This window comes from Toxotes jaculatrix, chromosome 18 (genome assembly GCF_017976425.1).
Source record: "Toxotes jaculatrix isolate fToxJac2 chromosome 18, fToxJac2.pri, whole genome shotgun sequence".
In the NCBI taxonomy this organism is placed as follows: domain Eukaryota; kingdom Metazoa; phylum Chordata; class Actinopteri; family Toxotidae; genus Toxotes; species Toxotes jaculatrix.
In genome coordinates, this window is record NC_054411.1 from 19,662,937 (window position 1) to 19,682,867 (window position 19,931).

The 19,931-nt window shown below is 39.9% G+C and overlaps 3 protein-coding genes across 6 annotated transcripts; 2 read left to right on the forward strand and 1 right to left on the reverse strand.

The window, feature by feature from the left end:
- Positions 1–266: 266 nt before the first annotated feature.
- Positions 267–9,753, reverse strand: cln3 (CLN3 lysosomal/endosomal transmembrane protein, battenin). 3 transcript variants are annotated; one of them, XM_041063411.1, is made up of 16 exons: positions 9,489–9,753; positions 9,351–9,387; positions 8,215–8,311; positions 8,027–8,116; positions 7,509–7,588; positions 6,959–7,044; positions 5,760–5,832; positions 5,143–5,286; positions 4,231–4,370; positions 3,894–3,946; positions 3,739–3,807; positions 3,513–3,568; positions 3,317–3,410; positions 2,292–2,432; positions 1,884–2,046; positions 267–1,777 (listed from the first exon to the last, which is right to left on the reverse strand). In XM_041063411.1, the coding sequence occupies exons 1-15, from the start codon at positions 9,541–9,543 to the stop codon at positions 1,930–1,932; spliced, it is 1,332 nt and encodes a 443-aa protein (XP_040919345.1). In that variant the 5' UTR covers positions 9,544–9,753; the 3' UTR covers positions 267–1,777; positions 1,884–1,929. The 3 variants fall into 3 exon arrangements, with proteins under 3 accessions (XP_040919345.1, XP_040919346.1, XP_040919347.1); XM_041063412.1 differs by having other exon boundaries at positions 267–2,046; positions 9,489–9,566; positions 9,684–9,725; XM_041063413.1 differs by lacking the exons at positions 9,351–9,387; positions 9,489–9,753 and adding an exon at positions 8,756–9,232 and having other exon boundaries at positions 267–2,046.
- A 1,339-nt stretch (positions 9,754–11,092) lies between these two features.
- LOC121197916 (tryptase-2-like) lies at positions 11,093–14,544 on the forward strand. The gene is made up of 5 exons (XM_041061680.1): positions 11,093–11,225; positions 11,834–12,008; positions 12,531–12,808; positions 13,470–13,603; positions 14,191–14,544. Exons 1-5 carry the CDS (start codon positions 11,174–11,176, stop codon positions 14,356–14,358), a joined length of 807 nt encoding a protein of 268 aa, XP_040917614.1. The 5' UTR covers positions 11,093–11,173; the 3' UTR covers positions 14,359–14,544.
- A 1,830-nt stretch (positions 14,545–16,374) lies between these two features.
- On the forward strand, positions 16,375–19,340 carry LOC121198679 (tryptase-2-like). 2 transcript variants are annotated; one of them, XM_041062960.1, is made up of 5 exons: positions 16,375–16,499; positions 17,042–17,216; positions 17,729–18,006; positions 18,268–18,401; positions 18,972–19,340. In XM_041062960.1, exons 1-5 carry the CDS (start codon positions 16,448–16,450, stop codon positions 19,155–19,157), a joined length of 825 nt encoding a protein of 274 aa, XP_040918894.1. In that variant the 5' UTR covers positions 16,375–16,447; the 3' UTR covers positions 19,158–19,340. The 2 variants fall into 2 exon arrangements, with proteins under 2 accessions (XP_040918894.1, XP_040918895.1); XM_041062961.1 differs by having other exon boundaries at positions 18,990–19,340.
- Positions 19,341–19,931: the final 591 nt, after the last annotated feature.

The window sequence follows — 19,931 nt, forward strand, 5'->3', positions numbered from 1 at the left end:
TAAGGTGTGTTGAGTGACTCACTAACACTAACATTATCTAACGCTATGACTCATGGACAAACACCATGCCATGTAATTTCAAATGACCAGAGGCAACAATCACAGTGCAGAGTATCAGAATCAGAATAACTTTTGCCTCTATAACCCTGTAATTAAGACCTTGTTTTTAAAATGTACTTCATAATGTATTTACATGTTTTATCTTAGTTACCCACTTCAGTCCCTTTTGAAAAAAAAAAAAAAGATTATGCAATTACATCTTATGTATTTAAATTAACACCAAACTTCAAAATATTTTAATTACGTAAAAATCTGTTAAAACAAGTACATGCTTATAACAATATCATCAAATTGCAGCAAAATCGACAATTCAACAGCAGCAGTATCATATAAAATGTTGGTAGTTTCAGCAGGAATGTGTACAGTGGTATGTAACTGAGACATGTTTAAGAGAAAACAGAGTGTATATGTACAAAGTATATCAGGACAATTATTATAATAAAAAACTACCATTTGTAAAATCAAATTTTAAACCATATCCTTACATGACTTTGAGAAAGTAGGAAAACTGACAGTTTCGGAACATGAAAAAGAAGAACTTGAGCAAAACGTGAGCAAAAAAAGTGCACAGCAAAGGCAAATAGTCCTGGTGACAGGCGTACCCACAACATGTTCCTATTGTTTTTTATTATTACATCTTTTCACTGACGAAGGTTAAAAGAATTAACGTTTTAAACCTCAGGACATTGTCCCTCTTTCCAGATTGTTACAGTCTATACAATATAAAATGTTAAGCCACATTTTAGTAGAAACAGTAAAAGGCATTTCTGGTCACTTTAGTCACGACCTGTTTTAATAGCAGCAGTGACTAAAAGGCAGAACAAACATTGGTCAGTTAGTTAGTTAGTAAGCAATAAGAAGCAGAGTTTTATCAGCTCACGTCACTCTGTTACTGTTATTTCCACTGTGTTGAGCCTAAAATGATGCTGTAATGGTCTTACAGCAGTCAGTATTCAATGGCTTGGAGTTCTTGGGTTGTGTCCCAGAACTGAGGACACAGAATCCAAATATAAGAATGTTATCACAGAGAATAAATATCCCACACCGTCAGTATAAAATATAAATAAAACATTTAAAATGTCTAAATTTTGTTATGTTGTCATCTAAGGTCTTGACCACCAACCATTTTATTCTAACAGTTTTGGTTTTAGTTAGCGTAGGTGATTTTGTGTAATGCCAACTCTCAATGGTAGTGAGAGGTTAACACACACTTTTCAATTTGAATACTTCAATATTGTTTTAAAAAAAAAAAAAAAAAAAAGATAAGTGAATCCAGTTAAACTCCTGTTCATCCTAAGGTCAGCTCTTGTGCTGTAGTCTGGTGTTTGGTCAGCTCAGATTGAATTGTTACTGTTCAAAACTGTTTGACAAGACAAAGATATAGTGGGTGTAATTTTTGAAAATTAACTATGCCCTGTCATTCAGAAACACTTGTGTTCAGGAAACAGTATTAAATTAAAATATAAATGTAATAAAAAGGAAAAGGATCATTATTTGTTCCTGAGCTTTGTGCACAACTAATACTGGTCTGCAAAACAAGCTATCGACATTCTCAGCACTTTCTCTTTCTGCAGGCGACAGGCTGTCAGAGCAGTGGGTGTGTGAACCAGCAGAACTCTAACACATTGTTAAGCGAGCTTTTACCATGCCTTCACAGGCTGCGATCAATGCAACTGAAAGGCCGTGTCTCTCTGGTTCACTCATGGTGATTAGGAATCTGCATTAAAAACAGTTTGTGGAGTCAATATTATGTAGGAGGAAAGTCTGCTTTTGTCATTTCAGATAAAAAAAAAAAAAAAAAAAATCCCTTAAATGGAACGCACCCACATCTTGCTTATTCATCCTGCTGGTGTGAGTGTGTGGGCTGGGTCACAGGTTACAGAAGTATCTGTGGACGGGGAAAGCAACCAGTCCAGCCAGAGCTATGCCCAGACTGTCTCCTACACTGGCAGCGGCCATGGCGAACTCCCTCTGTCTGTCTTCAGTCTGTGGGAGAAAAGACACAAGTCAGGATGGACACATACTTTATTCTTACTGTGGACCGAGAAACAACACAGCTACTCAGCAGTATACTGCTCATTCAGCTCATTGACACACACACAGAAATCCTAAGAAAGATCCTAATAAAGGAAATAAAGGTCGGGGGATCACATACAGTTCAGTCCAGCTGCTTTTCAGGACACAGGGAGACCCCCAAAATAACAAACCCGCTGACAGACAGTTGACCTGACCTCCTTGCTGATGAAGTAGAAGGTGTTGACATACGCAGCTCCACCCAGCAGACCCTCATAGACAATAATAGCAAACACGAGCCAGGCGCTGGGCAGGAACTGGTAGCCCACTGCAAACAGAAGGAACACCGCATTCACCACCTGTGGAGGTCAGAGGAGAGGGCACATGTTAAAAGACAGAGAGCAGGGCAATCAGCACTTTCATACAGCAAACAGGTGGGTCAGCAGTCACAAGCTCAACCTCTGCAGCAACGCGACAGCTTATCGAATGTAGCTCTTTGGCAAGTAACCAAGGTTTGTGGCTCATCTTTGTATTACAGATGTATTTGATATATAATGGTGCACATTCAACATATTTGACATTGGCCACTGAGTGTCAGTGTCAGTCAGGACATGATACTGAATACTCTGATAACTGTTCTGGCTTTTCTTTTTTTATTAGCAACTTGGTGATGGGGACACACGTGTGTGGTTCTATAGAAGCAAAGCAAAATGGAAATACAACATGGAAATCAGCATGCAGTGCTGAGAGAAAAGGGACTTGCAATAGTTATAAACCCAAGTAATGATAACAAATACGGCAGAAATAGTTAAGGTGATTACAATAAATGAAACTAAAGGCGTACATGTAGTTATCCTATAGGCCTCAGTGAGCACCAGACTCTTCTATCGTCCTTTGTCATCAGCTTAACTGCTGTAAAACAGCATTTTTCCATGACAAGATCAGCTCTGCTGCAAACACGAGGAAATTATTTTCCTCTTTCAAGTGCCTCCTCCACCCTCAGCCTTCTCCACCAGCCAACGAGACAACGGCCGGAATTGGCCGGTTCACAGAACCACCTAAATGTAATCCTCTGATTAAGGATGCGTCACTTACTGCGTTTCTCCCTCTGACTGAGGAGGATGTTTCCAAACTTCTGCTCTCAATTATTCCCTCCACTGTTCCTCTGACCCACTAGAAATCTAACTCAAGTTGGAAACTGCAGGCTGGTCTCACTCGTACCTTTCCTATTTCTATTTCTCACCTGTAGCAGAGAGAGGGCCCACAGATTCCTGATCTTCACACAGCACAGGGAGGATCGAGACACCAGCACACCACACTGGTACAGTGTCTGGTACCTGAGAACACACACACACAAATCAAAACCAAACTCAAGTCTCAGTCTGACGATTTAAATAAAGTGATTCCTTCAGAGCAATGTTCCAGTGAAGTTAACTGACCAGCGATACTGCTCTGCATGGGACAGGAAAAAGTTTGGGAAGTACAGGAGCTCCATCTGCAGAAGGAAACATCAGCATTATTCTAGGTTCCATATTATCACCTGCAACATTTTTTTTTTAATGCATGGAATCTACTTCTCATATTTCCACACAGCCTAGGCCAGAAGGAAGTTTTCACAACATGCAGTAAGATAAATGTGATGCCACATAGCAGCAGAGAACTCACCAAGCCCTGGTTGATGAAATACTCAGCAAAGTAAACCAGCCCCAGGGGAAACACGAACTTCAGCAAGCCCTATTCACAGGAATCAAGAGGAATAATCGTGTGAGCACACAAATAATCGAAGACTCCAGTTTGATGTAAATGAAGCGGACACTTACTCTGATGATGTGGAGTTTCTCTGTGAAGGTGAGAGGTCCAGTGCTCCTGTCCTCTGTGACATTCAGGGGGAAGAGAACATGGCCTGTGTAGTTATTCCTCAGTTACTGAACAGCAGTACTTTAAAATAAGAAACAGTGTGGGGGCGCTGTGGGAGAGGAAATCAGCAGCCTCCATTACATTACATATTACAAACGTGTGGTTTCACTGTGGAGAAGCAGCACAGACACACTCATTCAGACACTGTGCTGGTGGTCCGCTCACTTCAACATCCATTTATAAGGATGAATTAAAACTCAAAGATGAACTCCAGCACTGTCTCCATGCTTATTCATGTACCTGGGGCTGATACCTCCTGCTCCTCTCCTTCTGAATCATCCATCAGCTGCCGTCTCTCCTCTGAGCCCACAGCTGTATACTCCGTCTCCTTGTTTTTCCACTGAGGTAATGAAGGTGGAGGAACCAGCAGGACAAAATAGCTGGTGAGACAAAGCCAAGGAGCAGGACAACAAAGAATAAGAAGCAGGAAAAACTGAAAAAGACCCAGATGCTGCAGTAACACCTGTTGTTGACAACTTTTAGTCTCACTAGCATCATGGCTTTATGGATGATTGATGGCTGTTGGTCATCTAGACCACAAATGTCTCTGTAAATTTGCTACAGGGACCTGCTGGTCCCTCCACCACAAGATGCACAGAAATAACTCTGGTGATGCCCTGACTCCTCCTCTAGCACCATCATCAGGTCAAATACTTCTATTTATGACTGAATACCTGCAAAACTTATGATATTCCCATCAGCCTCAGCTAATTATCAAACTACGGTGGTGGAGAAGAATCAGCAAAAATCAGCATGTGAGCGTGTTAGCATGAGAGAAACTGTTGGCAGAGGTAGAAGCAGAGGAGGTCAGCCATCCAGAACATGATGCGTCCTAATCTTGTGACCTGTTTAGTGAGTAGGCAACAGTGAAACTATGCCCTATTTATCATTGCTTGGTCTGCATTGTTAGGCACTACCGTGCAAATGTTATAAATCCTTATCAGGTCTTTATTGTCTGAGGTACAAATTTAGAAGATCGTGACAGAGATTTCATAGAAAACTCGTTCTGTACGTTGTTTCTACGTGTCATTACACGTAAGCGTCCCTGGGAGGTGAAAGGTTAAAGGAACTGGGAAACACTGATTAGCGAAGACAAGACACACAGAATTATTTATTTTTTTTTATAATTGTGCTTGTGCCTCTAAATCTTACCTCACCAACATAGCAAATGGGATCACCAGCATAATGAGCAGAGTGACCTGGGGTGACAGGCCAGCTTGGGTGAAGGCTGAATAGAGCAACGCTCCAAAAACACCAGCACCACCAGTACCTGAGCCCCAACCTCCCAGTACATCCCTGAGGAAGGCACAAAAAAAAAAAACGATGTTCACAATCTAAAACTTAACATAGTCAGAAGACACATCATTCTGTATTTAATATCCAATAACTTCAAAAACACTAACACGAGGAACACACACACACACACACACACACAGTTTGTTTGATCATCAGCAGCTTCTTGATATCGCTGCTGACAAGTTAGCGAGTTAATGATGAGGCGATAGTAAAATTTATCTCTCGTACTTTCAGATAAAATCATTACGGACACATTATTGTGAAACTGCATTTCAGCTGAGAGGAGGGATTGTTTCAAAGCCTCCTCCCTGAAAGGTGCATTCAAGGAAACTCCAGCATCATGGGATTTCACCGTCAAGTGCCTGAAAACATTTACTTTACTTTGGTGGAAGACTGTTTCTGACAGGGTAAGAGATAAATGGATGAAAAGGTAGGAATAATAAAAATTTAAAAAAAAGAAAAGATGTGTTTACCTGCTGAAGAAGACGGTGAGAGAGAGGAAGGACAGTTCTCCCAGGCCAGCACTGACACTGGCAAAGACCACTCCTACAGACACAGTGTCAGAGGCAGAGAGAGTGGAGGGGACGGAGGGAAGGACAGAGGTGGATTTAAAAAAGTAGCTCTTATTCTTTTGTTTTTACCTTTAGAATAAAGCTGAATCAAAAAGTGTTTGATTCAGTGTATTTAATAAATATAGCTGTGAAATGGCACCTGAATCACTAACCCTCAGCTGTGTCAGTTTATTAGGAACACCTAGCTAAAGCTAACTTAATACAACAGTCCTGTATTAAACCCTCCTTCATGAGGGTTTCTGTGCTCGGTTTCTGTTGAAACTGTGTTTGATTGAACAGTGTGATCATTGTGACGGATGGAATTTGTGTTGTGGTCGAACTGTAGAGAAGTGCGTCTCTTTAGGTTAGCCTTTCCTCATTGATGTGAACGGGGTGGACAAAATAATACGAACACCTGTCACCATAATGCAGTGCAGTCCAACAGCACCACAGACAACATCCTCCACAATGATCGTACCTATGAATCAACACTTCTGTTGTAATAGCCTGCATTAGCTTAAGCAAGGTGTGCCTAATAAAGTGACAACTGACTCCATGATAAATTATTGGCATAATTAGATCCAATCATGTTACTTCTCCTACTTTACAATTGCTCAGCAGAGTCTAATTTTCAATTTGAATTCTGGATTTCTGTCTTTGAGCAAAGGTTCACAACACCGTGAGCATTAAAACCTGTTAATTATCTTTATTTTGTGTTATCCCTGACAGCTGCAGAGTTGCACAGCTGTAATTTTTTGTATCACTAACATGCATACATATTTTTTTTTTTTTCCACTTTTTTTAAAAAGTGCATTATGTGCTAATGACAGTCCGTCCTTCGCTACATCTAATTTACTGATCGGGTGATACAGCGCTGTCAGAAAGATTTCTAGAAGCAGGTCAAGATAAGAACAAACTGGTATCATGTTTCTGTGGAACGACCACAGCTGCTGCCACTGAGATAAGAAGACCAAGAAATGAAACCGAGGCCAGCGACTTCTTTAAGCTGTAGCTAATCCATCTTCTGAATTTGGTTTCACCACAAAGAATGATAAAGGCTATAACTGAAAGAAGTAATTGCTCTGTGGCAAAAAAAAAAAAAAAAGAAGCAGTGGCTTTACCCAGTATGCTGATCCAGACAGCTGAAGAGAAGGACACAATGAGGAAACTTGTGGCTGCCATGAGGGAACAGACCAACACTCGGAAACTAGAATTAAAAACAGAAATCAGGCAGGAAATTTGTAAAGTTTAGGTGGTACAAAGACATTAAACAACCATGTCTGTATTTCTTTTACTCTGTTAAAAAGTTACTGTCCAAGGATTTAGGGACTGCACTGTATACAAGCCAAAGACACACTTCAGACAGTCAACCAGTCTGCATGTGCTGTAAATAAAAATAAAAGTTAGGTTTCAACAGGAAGTGATGACTTTATTGATGGCTGCTTTACAGAGATATAACAGTAAAGCAAGATGCAATTAGAAAATAGTTTGGTTTTGTTTTTTTGCCTTGTGTTTCCCCAGTGTCAGGCTCGAGAGAAAAAAAATCTGCAACCTTAAAAACTGTTTTACCAAATTCACTAGTGGATTTGGATTAAATCACAGAGTAGTCAGCTGTAATCAAAGCACCAAGATTTTTATAAAAACGGTTGGAAGTAAAGATGATGGTCTTACCCATAAGGCAGTTTGTGGATTACAAAAGGAGCAGTGAGCTTGATGACAAGTGTTGGGAGGATGTCAGCTAACAGCACAGCCTGAGAAGAAAAGCATTAAAACTCTCAATCACAGCTCAAACAAATGTTAATAAACCTTCAACACAGACTGAGACACTGAAACCTGAGCCGGACAAAAGAACGACATTCACTCTGTACAGTGAATGCTGTGGGTTTTCTTCTCCTTGTGTTATTACTGTGGAATAACTATAAAAACGCAATGTCGGCTCATAACAACATGAGATTCTCTTGGACTAAGAGCTGTAAGGAATTTCGTTTCTTGTAATTTCATTTCAAGTTTTATTCCCATATTGGTTTCGGTACCTGTTTAGTCATTTCATTGTTTTTGCTCTTTTAAAAACAAATTTAAAGACAGACAGCAGAGGAAAGCCCTGCCACACTGTGAAACACTGTTAGACCCTTCGTCAGCCTGCAGACTGACTGAGGTCATTCAGGGTTGTGTTGTGAATCTCCATTTACCGCAGTAGAGACAGGATTGCAGTCATAGCGGCTGCTGCTGTTGCTGCTGCTGTTCCCACCTTGGAAATCTGCAACCAGTGCGGCCGGTGTCTCGAATAAAAAGGGAGAAAAGTGAATCATTTGCTTTATTGTGCAAAAACAAATTAATGCTTATGAAAAAAAAATAGAACACAAATAAGCCTTCTTACAGGTGCTGTGGCGTTTTGTGACTCTTGTTTTTTGAGGATGTCATGGGCCGCGCTCAGCATCACCACATAGGCAAAGTTGTTGCACAATCCGAGGAGCCTGAAGAGGTAATCAGAAGAAGAGACTGATAACACAGAGCAAGCAGATTCACATTTATCTGACACCTAAACCACAGACTGAGGGGGGGGGGGGGGGGGGGTCTTTGAGAGAGCAGCAAAAAAAAAAAAAATGTAGATCTAAATCATTTACTGAAACCGTAAACAACATTTTAGAAAGCTGATATTTTTTCAGATTTTTGTCTTGTACACAGCCCCTTCCTGTATTTCAGTTTTTTATTATCTATTTAATGCTTAACTATCTTGTCCAATACCTGAACATTATTTTTTATATGACTTTATAGCAAACTTCTTAATGTATCTGTTAGAACAGTGTCTTTAAGATTTTTTTTTTTTTCAAAATTTTTATAGAAAAGAAGTAAACATGACTGAGACCACAATGCAAACTTTCAATACAGGATGGTTTTTGATTCTTTATTCTACTGACCTCTTTCACCTGGTACTCAGAAGGAATCGGAGTTCACGATACCCAACAAAAAGGACACAATGAACATAACTCCAAATCTGATTCCATGAATCTCCCTGCATGTTGCACTAATTCCTCAAAAACAGGTCGGCTCCTCCTGGAATTTTCTAATAACCTGCTGGTATCTCATACTTTTCTGATTGCCTCTGTCAGCTTATCACGACAAATAAACATACTTCCCTTTTCTCTGCTCATCTTGCTGAGTATTGTTTGTTTGTTAATATTATAATGACATTTTACTAAATGAAACTGTTTATCGTTTATACATTTACTTCTTTCTTTACTGAAGTTGTCAGGAGTTATAAGGTTATTGTTTCATTTCTTAAATGTTGGTCAGATCAGGGTGTGTGTGAACAGTAAGGCAGCACGGTGAGGAAGCTGTGGGCTCTGTAGGTCTGCACTTTAGTTTCACATACAGACACACACTTTGTGTGTAGTACTGCATACATGCAGTCATGAACACTGGTGGCATCAGCTGACAGTATTAGCATTCTGCTTCTTCAGTGTCAGTGTCAGTGGTTTTGAAAATTAAACCTTCAGCTTGTTGAACACTCACCAGAATCCCGCCCAGTTGCGCCGTTGTGTGCAACGACCTATAAACAGTAAGAGATAAACAGTGGTCAGGCCTCGGGTAACGATAATGTTTGTAATGTGATATGAAGTCAAACTAAGAGCTGACAGATAACGGACTCACCGTCAGCGTCAGGGCTTTGAACGGGGTCTGCGTTAACGCTGACAGTCTGCTGCATGTTTGCACGGAGCCCAGGACAAACTACAAAAAAAAAAACCCCGCACGACTGAGACAAATCACCGCTAAGATAAATAAAACATCGCACACCAAACGTTCAGCAGCTCGACAATCTTCCGCGGACACGGGCGGCAAATTCACCACTAAAAACCAGCCGTATTTTCAACGAATTCAGCTTCCTCTTCCATTATTATCAGTACTGTTTACTTTGACGCCGTCACATGACGGCAGGGTGTTTCATGCTAATAAATTCGTGCAGAAACAAAAGCTACAGTGAACGTTCCGGTTCGAAGACGCTGTTCAGGGGAAATAAAACAGTTTTCGTTCAGTTGTTTGTGCAAAAACAACATAACATAAATAAAACTAGTAGTATCACATAGCAGTGGTATGCCTCCATGCGGTTGGGTGCCTGTTTGTAGCAGATGTAAAGGTTACGGGTGTTTTGTAGTGATAATGGAAATATTTGGGAAGGTTAGTGTTCGGTGTTTACAAGAAAAACTTACACAAGACTTCACAGTGTATAATATTCTACACATATAATATTCTGTAGCAGAATATTATATGTGTATAATATTCTGCTACATTACACTGTGTTATCAAGCTTCCATTATACACAGTTACAGATGTTTAGTGGAAAGTAACTAAGTACATTTACCTAATTACTGTGGTTACAAAAAGTTTTGAGATTAGCAGAGTATTTCCATTTTATGCTGCTTTATACTTTCATTGCTCTACATTACTGTTGTTTTTACACTGTTGGTTTTGTTTCTGCACATTTTTGCATATTGTGTGCATGTACACACATGTACATACACACGTGTATGTACATGTGTGTCCTAGAGTGTGTGTATGTGTGTGTCAGTGTGCATATGTGTGCAAGAAGAAATGTGTGATCTCACTGATTGTGTGTGTGCGCTATACTGTATCTGTATCTGTCTTGTCTCTACTGTGTTTCAACAGTTTTGGGTATATCACCAATTGATCCCGGTGAAACGTTGCTTCGTCTCACTGTGTAGTATGTATAAGGCCGAAACAACAAAAAAGCTACTTGGCTTGACTTGAGAGCTCTATTACTTGGTTGAATTTATGTTCACATAATTCATACTGGTAACTTTACTTTAAAATAATTTGAGTTAAACTTTGCACAAAACTATTTAACACAAAAATGTCCCCCCAGGCACATTTATCTTTTTATGGTTAAAAAGATGCTTTCAAGTGCTGGCTTTAAAATGAGTAAAACAGAGAATTCTGCTGTTACCTTTAGCCAGAATATTCTACTTTAAACTCTGACAGTGCATCACATTCACAGAGCTAATGCCTTATTGCAGACAATATAACCTTATTAATCAATGCAGTACAACTGTGAGATGAATGTAATGGTAAGAGTAAAATATTTCTCCACGTGGAGCAAAACTATAAAGCCATCAAAAGTGGAAACACTCAAGTAAAAGTTCCAGTGTCTTAATATTTTACTTCAGAATACTTGAGTGAATGTACTTTGCTGTGTGCGCTTTGAGCGGGAAAAGGAAGCCTGATAGTGCTGATAAGGATGAAATCTCTCCAGATGTGTATATAAAGCTGCAGCTGCTCCGTCGTAGCCTGCAGAGCCAGTGCATCACTCTGTTGCAGCCATGGCTTTCTGCAAACTACTCTCCATGCTGGTACTGATCCACAACACTGGAGGTAAGAAAGACAAACACCATCCATGGCATCGTGAGAACATTACTCTGTGCTGATTCATCTGTCTTCACTGTCTTTGCTTCATTTTGTCTTCTACATGTTGAAACTCTAACAGAACCTGTTCTGTGACCCTGATACACTGATAGAAACTATTTTACAGCAAAACCAGTGACACTGCTCTGTGATTATAAACCGTTGTTAAGTTATTGGTGGTTGTTTGACTAATGCTGATGACCGGACTTTCTTACACTTAGTTTGATCTGTGTATTTACAAATGCATTACTGCCTGTAACACTTTGTTGATTTAAAGAAACAGATCATTTTGGGGAGTCTACTTGCTTTCTTGTTAAGAGTAAGATGAGAAGATTGATGCCACTCTTTTTAGATAGAGTGGTATCGAGCTTCTCGTCTAAATCTCGATGACACAGCACCGCTTCCCAAAATGTCCAACTCGTCCTTTGACCCAACATTTCAATATGTCAAACCTGTGAGACATCATGGCTAAATTCTGCGTGTGGTGCAATTTCAAAATATTTTGGGGAAAAAATCTATTCTTTTCAATGCTTCCACCTTAACATAGGCTTTAGAAAGTTTCATCATTTCTTTTCCAGGTTTGCTGGGAGCAGAAGTGAGTAGCTCCATCATTGGGGGACAGGATGCTGCAGAGGGCAGGTGGCCCTGGATGGTGCACATTAACGTCACATCTAAAAGCGGTGCGAGGTGGCGTTGCGGCGGCACCATCCTCAACAGTGAGTGGGTGCTGACCTCTGCAAACTGCTGGGATACGTAAGTGTGTGTCTGTCTATAGGAACTGAATCCCACTATAACAGCCACTATACAGCCTGTGGCACTGTGAAGTGGTACAACATCGTGTTGAAAGGAAGTGATTATTGTACAAACAATGTAACAGTGGTGAAAGAAGTATTCAGATCCTTTAGTGAAAGTACCAATACAGCAGTGTCAAAATACTCCAACAGCATCTTACTGTTGTAGCTGCTGGAGGTGGAGTGAGTTTGAACAACAGAGGACAGATCTGATTAATGGGAGAGAAAAGAAGGAAAAAAACTAAGTTCTGGTTCACAAATGTTTTTCTTCTTTTTTGGAATATCTTTGATTTTTGGTGAGATATTGGATCATTCCAACATTTATTGAAATGAAATAAAGTCCATTAAGTTCAAGCTCTGATAAGCAGCTTTGATAAATATCATCATTCTAGTTGTTAAATACTGAAGTCATACTATAAAAAACACTGCCCCAGTATTTGCTAACACCTTAAGCAAACTCGTACATGTGTGTTTGTGTTCCCAGTGCCCGAGAACCTGTTTTGCGGCGATCAATGATTTTTATCGGAGCACACAGCCTGCACAAGGCGGCTGAACGTTACTTGGGTATACTTTATGTCATTCCTAAACCTGAGTATCGAGCTGTGGGCAAAAGCTATGTCAACGACATTGCTCTGGTGAAGATGAAGAAGAAGCTGACATTCTCAGAGCGGGTTCGCCCAGTGACTCTACCCAGTGAGGGCGACACCTTCGGCGAATCATCTGAGTGTTGGCTCACCGGCTGGGGAGACATTGGGAATAATAGTAAGTTGTATACACAAAGTTGCCTGTGACATAATGTATAAGGACAAATGGACACATGAGTGAGTTGCAGATTCATAGGAGGTCATGTGTTGGACTGTTGCTGGACCAGGAGCACCAGTGGCCACCTGGAGTCTTAGTGCTCCTGAAGTCTGTGTGCTGTGGTTTTTGTGTAGATTTAAGATCACTTTCAAATTAATCAGCATCTGTTGGTTCCCTCCAAGACATAAAGCACACACTTGGTTAGTTTAAGTCCAGAAATTTCCATAAATTCTCCTCTCACAGCAAAGTTAAAATACGTTTTTAGAAATGTTTGCAAATTTATTAAAAATCCTGTTTGCATCAGTTGCATCCTGTTTGCTTTAATTATTCTCCAGATGTGTTTAGGATTTGATTGAAGTTCACATGTGGTAAAAGGCATTGATTGGACAGTTTTAAAATCTAAAATATACAAAACTGTGTCTAAGAATAGACCAGGGTATAACCCATGCTTTGAGCTTCAAAAATTGGGAAATGGAAGATTTCATGTGCATGTAAAGTGAGACTGGAGTGACGATTCACCTTTCAATAACCCAAAGCATACAGCCAGAATAACAAGAGTTCCTAATGTTTTTCACATTAAAAGCCTAACCAAAGCCTAACCAGTGTGTGTGTCTCCATGCAGTTCCACTGCCGGCTCCAGAAACCCTTCAAGAGCTGAAGATTCCCATCGCCTCTGAGAGCACGTGTAAATCGAAGTATCCTGAGGTGACTCCTGACATGCTGTGTGCTGGGGACGTGGGGAAAGATGCCTGTGATGTGAGTTTGAACATTTTACGTCGGCTGAAATATACTGTAAATTCAAAAATCTTTCATAACATAACAAATCAATGCATTATATCAGCGGGTGCATCTTAAAATGTAGTTACGTGTTATTTTACTAGTTTAAATTTGTATTTAAAAACATGATGAGTGTATAAATAAAATAATGCATCTTTTAAAAAAATAATAATAATTCTGGCTCTTAAGCTTTTTGAGTTGTGGCCTATTAAAGCAGTGTCTAGTTGGGGGGCAGCTTGTCACTGTGATTTGTTAGCGTTTCCACTAAGTGCATTTTGCTCTTAACACTGTACTGTACTGTACCTACACAGTACTTTCACTGAAGTAGGATTTTAAATGCAGAACTTTTACATCTAATTGAGTATTTTTAAATTGTTGTATTGATACTTTTAATTCAGGATCTTATTCCACCATAGACAGTGGATCTTAAAAGTCTGGTAATATTATTGACCTGTTCCTCCGGAAATACTCCACAAGTTCAGATATGGAAGCATGGATGCAAAGTGTAAAGACTGATGGTGAGACATGATGGTCGTGTGTTTCTGTGGATTTTTTGTGCTCCACAGGGGGATTCCGGTGACCCCCTGATGTGTCGGGCAGCTGGTGGCTACGTGCAGGCGGGCATCATGAGTTATGGGAGCCCTGATGGTTGTGCTCTCTCAGGCAGTCCCAGCGTCTTCACCCAAGTGTCCAAGTATCTCGAATTCATCAATGCCTACATCCACCACGCCTAAGAAGCCTCAGCTGAAGTCTGAACTTCCTTGGATCTGAAGCTGTGCAGTCTTCTCACCTAACAGGCCACCTTACTCTTTAAAGCTTCTCTCCTGTGTTGTACTGTCAGTCCATGTGTTTCTTTATGCTGATGAATGTACTCTGGTTTCATCAGCTAAACACTTTGCATTAAAGCTTTAGAGCATTGATTTTTGTGTCTTGCTCAGTATCTGTTCACATGCTTCAAGCACATCAACAAAAACAGACACGTACAACCATCAGCACAGAGCATCAAACATTCACTGAAGTAATACACTGAAGCATTCTCCTCCCATTTTCCTGCTGGGCCCACTGAGATATGAGATACATTATGAAGACAATAAATACAACATTACAAACATACAAAGTGATAAACAATAGAAAACAGTTTTCGTTCCATTATTTGTGGCTTTGCAGCAGCTAGCAAGAGCAACAACAACATAACATAAAGAAAACTAAAAATGCTGCATAGCAGTGGTATGTCTCTGCACGGTTGGGTGCTGATGTAGAAGTTATGGGTGTTTTGTAGTGATAATGACAATGTTTGGGAAGGTTAGTGTTCGGCGTTCACAAGCAAAACTTCATCACCCATGGCCTTGACCTTTGACCTGTGACCCCCAATACATATTGACTCCACAATCCTTCAAAATATTCTTCAGATATCGCATTACCATGCAGAACATAAATGTGGTCATAGTGACCTTGCCCTTTGACCTTTGACTCCTAATACCTCCTAAACCTAATACCTCAGGCATAATAATAACATGTAGATATAAGAAAATAAAATGTTATTTCTAAGCATTTATTAATGACAGTGACAGCTCCTCTTAGAAAGCACCTAGAAGTTGTATATAGACAGTGGAAATGCCTGATAACATAATATAAGGTGTTATCATATATGGTGCTGTGTCTTCAGACTTTAAACACATTGATTTAAACCCACCTGTGAATATTTTGTGCAGTTAATAAGTGTTTTATTACACACTGTGAGAATTTGGTGATGTGTATAATATTCTGCTACATTACACTGTGTTATCAAGCTTCCACTATACACAGTTACAGATGTTTAGTGGAAAGTAAGTAAGTACATTTACCTAATTACTGTGGTTAAGAACAGTTTTGAGATTAGTTGAGTATTTCCATTTTATGCTGCTTTATACTTTCATTGCTCTGCATTATAAATATTGAAATATTGTGCTTTTGACTCCACTACATTTAGATTTTACACAACAGAGAATATGAGAAGCTTTTAAAATATAACGTACTGTTAAAGATTAATAATAATAACTAGAACTTTCAAAGGTCCTTAAATGACCTTACAACTACATTATGGAATTTCATAAACATTTTATTAAGTGTTCATACACTGCTCATAAATATTAAAGTGGGAAGGATAAAATGAAATGTTTTGCGACAACATCTAGGACCTGAAGAAAACAGAAATAAATAATAATTAAATAAATGATAATTCCTTGTTTTATTTCTGGGGTCAGAACAGGCAGTCGAGCTCTAATACTTCATCAAGTTTATGTTCTCATAATTCATACTGGTAACTTTAAAATACTTTGATTTAAACTTCTAGCTTAACAACTTCGCTTAACACAAAAATGTCCCCCCAGGCACATTTATCTTTTTATGGTTAAAAAGATGCTTTCAAGTGCTGACTTTTACATGAGTAAAACAGAGAATTCTGCTGTTACTTTTAACCAGAATATTCTAGTTTAAACTCTGACAGTGCATCACATTCAAAGAGCAAATATCTTGTTGCAGACAATATAACCTTATTAATCAATGCAGTACAACTGTGAGATGAATGTAATGGTAAGAGTAAAATATTTCTCCACGTGGAGCAAAACTATAAAGCCATCAAAAGTGGAAACACTCAAGTAAAAGTTCCAGTATCTTGATATTTTACTTCAGAATACTTGAGTGAATGTACTTTGCTGTGTGCGCTTTGAGCGGGAAAAGGAAGCCTGATAGTGCTGATAAGGATGAAATTTCTCCAGATGTGTATGTGAAGCTGCAGCTGCTCCGTCGTAGCCTGCAGAGCCAGTGCATCACTCTGTTGCAGCCATGGCTTTCTGCAAACTACTCTCCATGCTGGTACTGATCCACAACACTGGAGGTAAGAAAGACAAACACCATCCATGGCATCGTGAGAACATTACTCTGTGCTGATTCATCTGTCTTCACTTTGTGTCTTTGCTTCATTTTGTCTTCTACATGTTGAAACTCTAACAGAACCTGATCTGTGACCCTGATACTCTGATAGAAACTAGTTTACAGCAAAACCAGTGACACTGCTCTGTGATTATAAACCGTTGTTAAGTTATTGGTGGTTGTTTGACTAATACTGATGACCGGACTTTCTTACACTTAGTTTGATCTGTGTATTTACAAATGCATTACTGCCTGTAACACTTTGTGGATTTAAAGAAATAGATCATTTTGGGGAGTCTACTTGCTTTCTTGTTAAGAGTAAGATGAGAAGATTGATGCCACTCTTTTTAGATAGAGTGGTATCGAGCTTCTCGTCTAAATCTCGACGACACAGCACCGCTTCCCTGCGTATGGTGCAATTTCAAAATATTTGGGGGAAAAAATCATTTCTTTTCAATGCTTCCACCTTAACATAGGCTTTAGAAAGTTTCATTATTGCTTTTCCAGGTTTGCTGGGAGCAGAAGTGAGTAGCTCCATCATTGGGGGACAGGATGCTGCAGAGGGCAGGTGGCCCTGGATGGTGCACATTAACGTCACATCTAAAAGCGGTGCCAGGTGGCGTTGCGGCGGCACCATCCTCAACAGTGAGTGGGTGCTGACCTCTGCAAACTGCTGGGATACGTAAGTGTGTGTCTGTCTATAGGAACTGAATCCCACTATAACAGCCACTATACAGCCTGTGGCACTGTGAAGTGGTACAACATCGTGTTGAAAGGAAGTGATTATTGTACAATGTAACAGTGATGAAAGAAGTATTCAGATCCTTTAGTGAAAGTACCAATACAGCAGTGTCAAAATACTCCAACAGCATCTTACTGTTGTAGCTGCTGGAGGTGGAGTGAGTTTGAACAACAGAGGACAGATCTGATTAATGGGAGAGAAAAGAAGGAAAAAAACTGGTTCACAAATGTTTTTCTTCTTTTTTGGAATATCTTTGATTTTTGGTGAGATATTGGATCATTCCAACATTTATTGAAATGAAATAAAGTCCATTAAGTTCAAGCTCTGATAAGCAGCTTTGATAAATATCATCATTCTAGTTTGTTAAATACTGAAGTCATACTATAAAAAACACTGCCCCAGTATTTGCTAACACCTTAAGCAAACTCGTACATGTGTGTTTGTGTTCCCAGTGCCCGAGAACCTGTTTTGCGGCGATCAATGATTTTTATTGGAGCACACAGCCTGCACAAGGCGGCTGAACGTTACTTGGGTATACTTTATGTCATTCCTCACCCTGAGTATCGAGCTGTGGGCAAACGCTATGTCAACGACATTGCTCTGGTGAAGATGAAGAAGAAGCTGACATTCTCAGAGGAGGTTCGTCCAGTGACTCTACCCAGTGAGGGCGACACCTTCAACGGAGCATCTGAGTGTTGGCTCACCGGCTGGGGAGACATTGGGAATAATAGTAAGTTGTATACACAAAGTTGCCTGTGAGATAATGTATAAGGACAAATGAACACATGAGTGAGTTGCAGATTCATAGGAGGTCATGTGTTGGACTGTTGCTGGACGAGGAGCACCAGTGGCCACCTGGAGTCTTAGTGCTCAATAACCCAAAGCATACAGCCAGAATAACAACAGTTCCTAATGTTTTTCACATTAAAAGCCTAACCAGTAAGGGGAAGACTGCAAGAAATATCACCTCCTCCTCTTCACGTCTATGCAGCTCCACTGCCGGCTCCAGAAACCCTTCAAGAGCTGAAGATTCTCATCGTCCCTCAGAGCATGTGTAAATTAAAGTATCCTGAGGTGACCCCTGACATGCTGTGTGCTGGGGACGTGGGGAGGGATGCCTGTAAAGTGAGTTTGAACATTTTAAGTCGGCTGAAATATACTGTAAATTCAAAAATCTTTCATAACATAACAATTCTTCTGCATTAAATCAGCGGGTGCATCTTAAAATGTAGTTACGTTTTATTTTACTAGTTTAAATTTGTATTTAAAAACATGATGAGTGTATAAATAAAATAATGCATCTTTTAAAAAAATAATAATAATTCTGGCTCTTAAGCTTTTTGAGTTGTGGCCTATTAAAGCAGTGTCTAGTTGGGGGGCAGCTTGTCACTGTGATTTGTTAGCGTTTCCACTAAGTGCATTTTGCTCTTAACACTGTACTGTACTGTACCTACACAGTACTTTCACTGAAGTAGGATTTTAAATGCAGAACTTTTACATCTAATTGAGTATTTTTAAATTGTTGTATTGATACTTTTAATTCAGGATCTTATTCCACCATAGACAGTGGATCTTAAAAGTCTGGTAATATTATTGACCTGTTCCTCCGGAAATACTCCACAAGTTCAGATATGGAAGCATGGATGCAAAGTGTAAAGACTGATGGTGAGACATGATGGTCGTGTGTTTCTGTAGGTTTTCTGTGCTCCACAGGGGGATTCCGGTGACCCCCTGATGTGTCGGGCAGCTGGTGGCTACATGCAGGTGGGCATCATGAGTTATGGGAGCCCTGATGGTTGTGCTCTCCCAGGCCGCCCCAGTGTTTTCACCCACGTCTCCAAGTATCTGCACTTCATCAATGCCTACATCCACCACGCCTAAGAAGCCTCAGCTGAAGTCTGAACTTCCTTGGATCTGAAGCTGTGCAGTCTTCTCACCTAACAGGCCACCTTACTCTTTAAAGCTTCTCTCCTGTGTTGTACTGTCAGTACACGTTATTTATGCTGATGAATGTACTCTGGTTTCTTCTACTAAACACTTTGCATTAAAGCTTTAGAGCATTGATTTTTGTGTCTTGCTGAGCATCTGTTCACATGCTTCAAGCACATCAACAAAAACAGACACGTACAACCATCAGCACAGAGCATCAAACATTCACTGAAGTAATACACTGAAGCATTCTCCTCCCATTTTCCAGCTGGGCCCACTGAGATATGAGATACATTATGAAGACAATAAATACAACATTACAGTTAGTCAATATTTTACCTCAGTTCTCCTGTTTTCTTCACTTTATTTATCAGGGAAATTGAACATTACTTAGCATCAGTGTGATGTAAATGTTACACATTTAGCCAAAAGGCTCATTTTCATCTGCAGTTCATGGGCAGGTTGATGTAACACATTAAGGAAACAAATAAACAGACAGGATGTAGCTCTGAAATGATTCTGAATCACATTTCTCAGTTGAACTCTCTGGTAGGAACGGCAGCGACGGTGGGCTGGTCCTCCAGTCTGGTTCAGACTAAAATATATCAACAACTACGCGACTATTAGTCATTAAATTTTGTCCAGATACTCATGGTCTCCCAGAGGAGGTCAAATGTGCATTGCTGCTACTTCTTCACATCAATCTCAGCACTGTCATCTTCTAGT

Coding starts and splice junctions, on each gene's coding strand:
- cln3 (XM_041063411.1), bottom strand. CDS start 9,543: ATGCAGCAGACTGTCAGCGTTAACGCAGACCCCGTTCAAAGCCCTGAC. Junction 7,045..7,508: donor ATCCACAAACTGCCTTATGG/GTAAGACCATCA, acceptor TTTTAATTCTAG/TTTCCGAGTGTTGGTCTGTT. Junction 3,947..4,230: donor GCAGGAGGTATCAGCCCCAG/GTACATGAATAA, acceptor TGAATGTCACAG/AGGACAGGAGCACTGGACCT.
- LOC121197916 (XM_041061680.1), top strand. CDS start 11,174: ATGGCTTTCTGCAAACTACTCTCCATGCTGGTACTGATCCACAACACT. Junction 12,009..12,530: donor TCTGCAAACTGCTGGGATAC/GTAAGTGTGTGT, acceptor TTGTGTTCCCAG/TGCCCGAGAACCTGTTTTGC. Junction 12,809..13,469: donor GGGAGACATTGGGAATAATA/GTAAGTTGTATA, acceptor GTCTCCATGCAG/TTCCACTGCCGGCTCCAGAA.
- LOC121198679 (XM_041062960.1), top strand. CDS start 16,448: ATGGCTTTCTGCAAACTACTCTCCATGCTGGTACTGATCCACAACACT. Junction 16,500..17,041: donor ACTGATCCACAACACTGGAG/GTAAGAAAGACA, acceptor TTGCTTTTCCAG/GTTTGCTGGGAGCAGAAGTG. Junction 18,007..18,267: donor GGGAGACATTGGGAATAATA/GTAAGTTGTATA, acceptor ACGTCTATGCAG/CTCCACTGCCGGCTCCAGAA.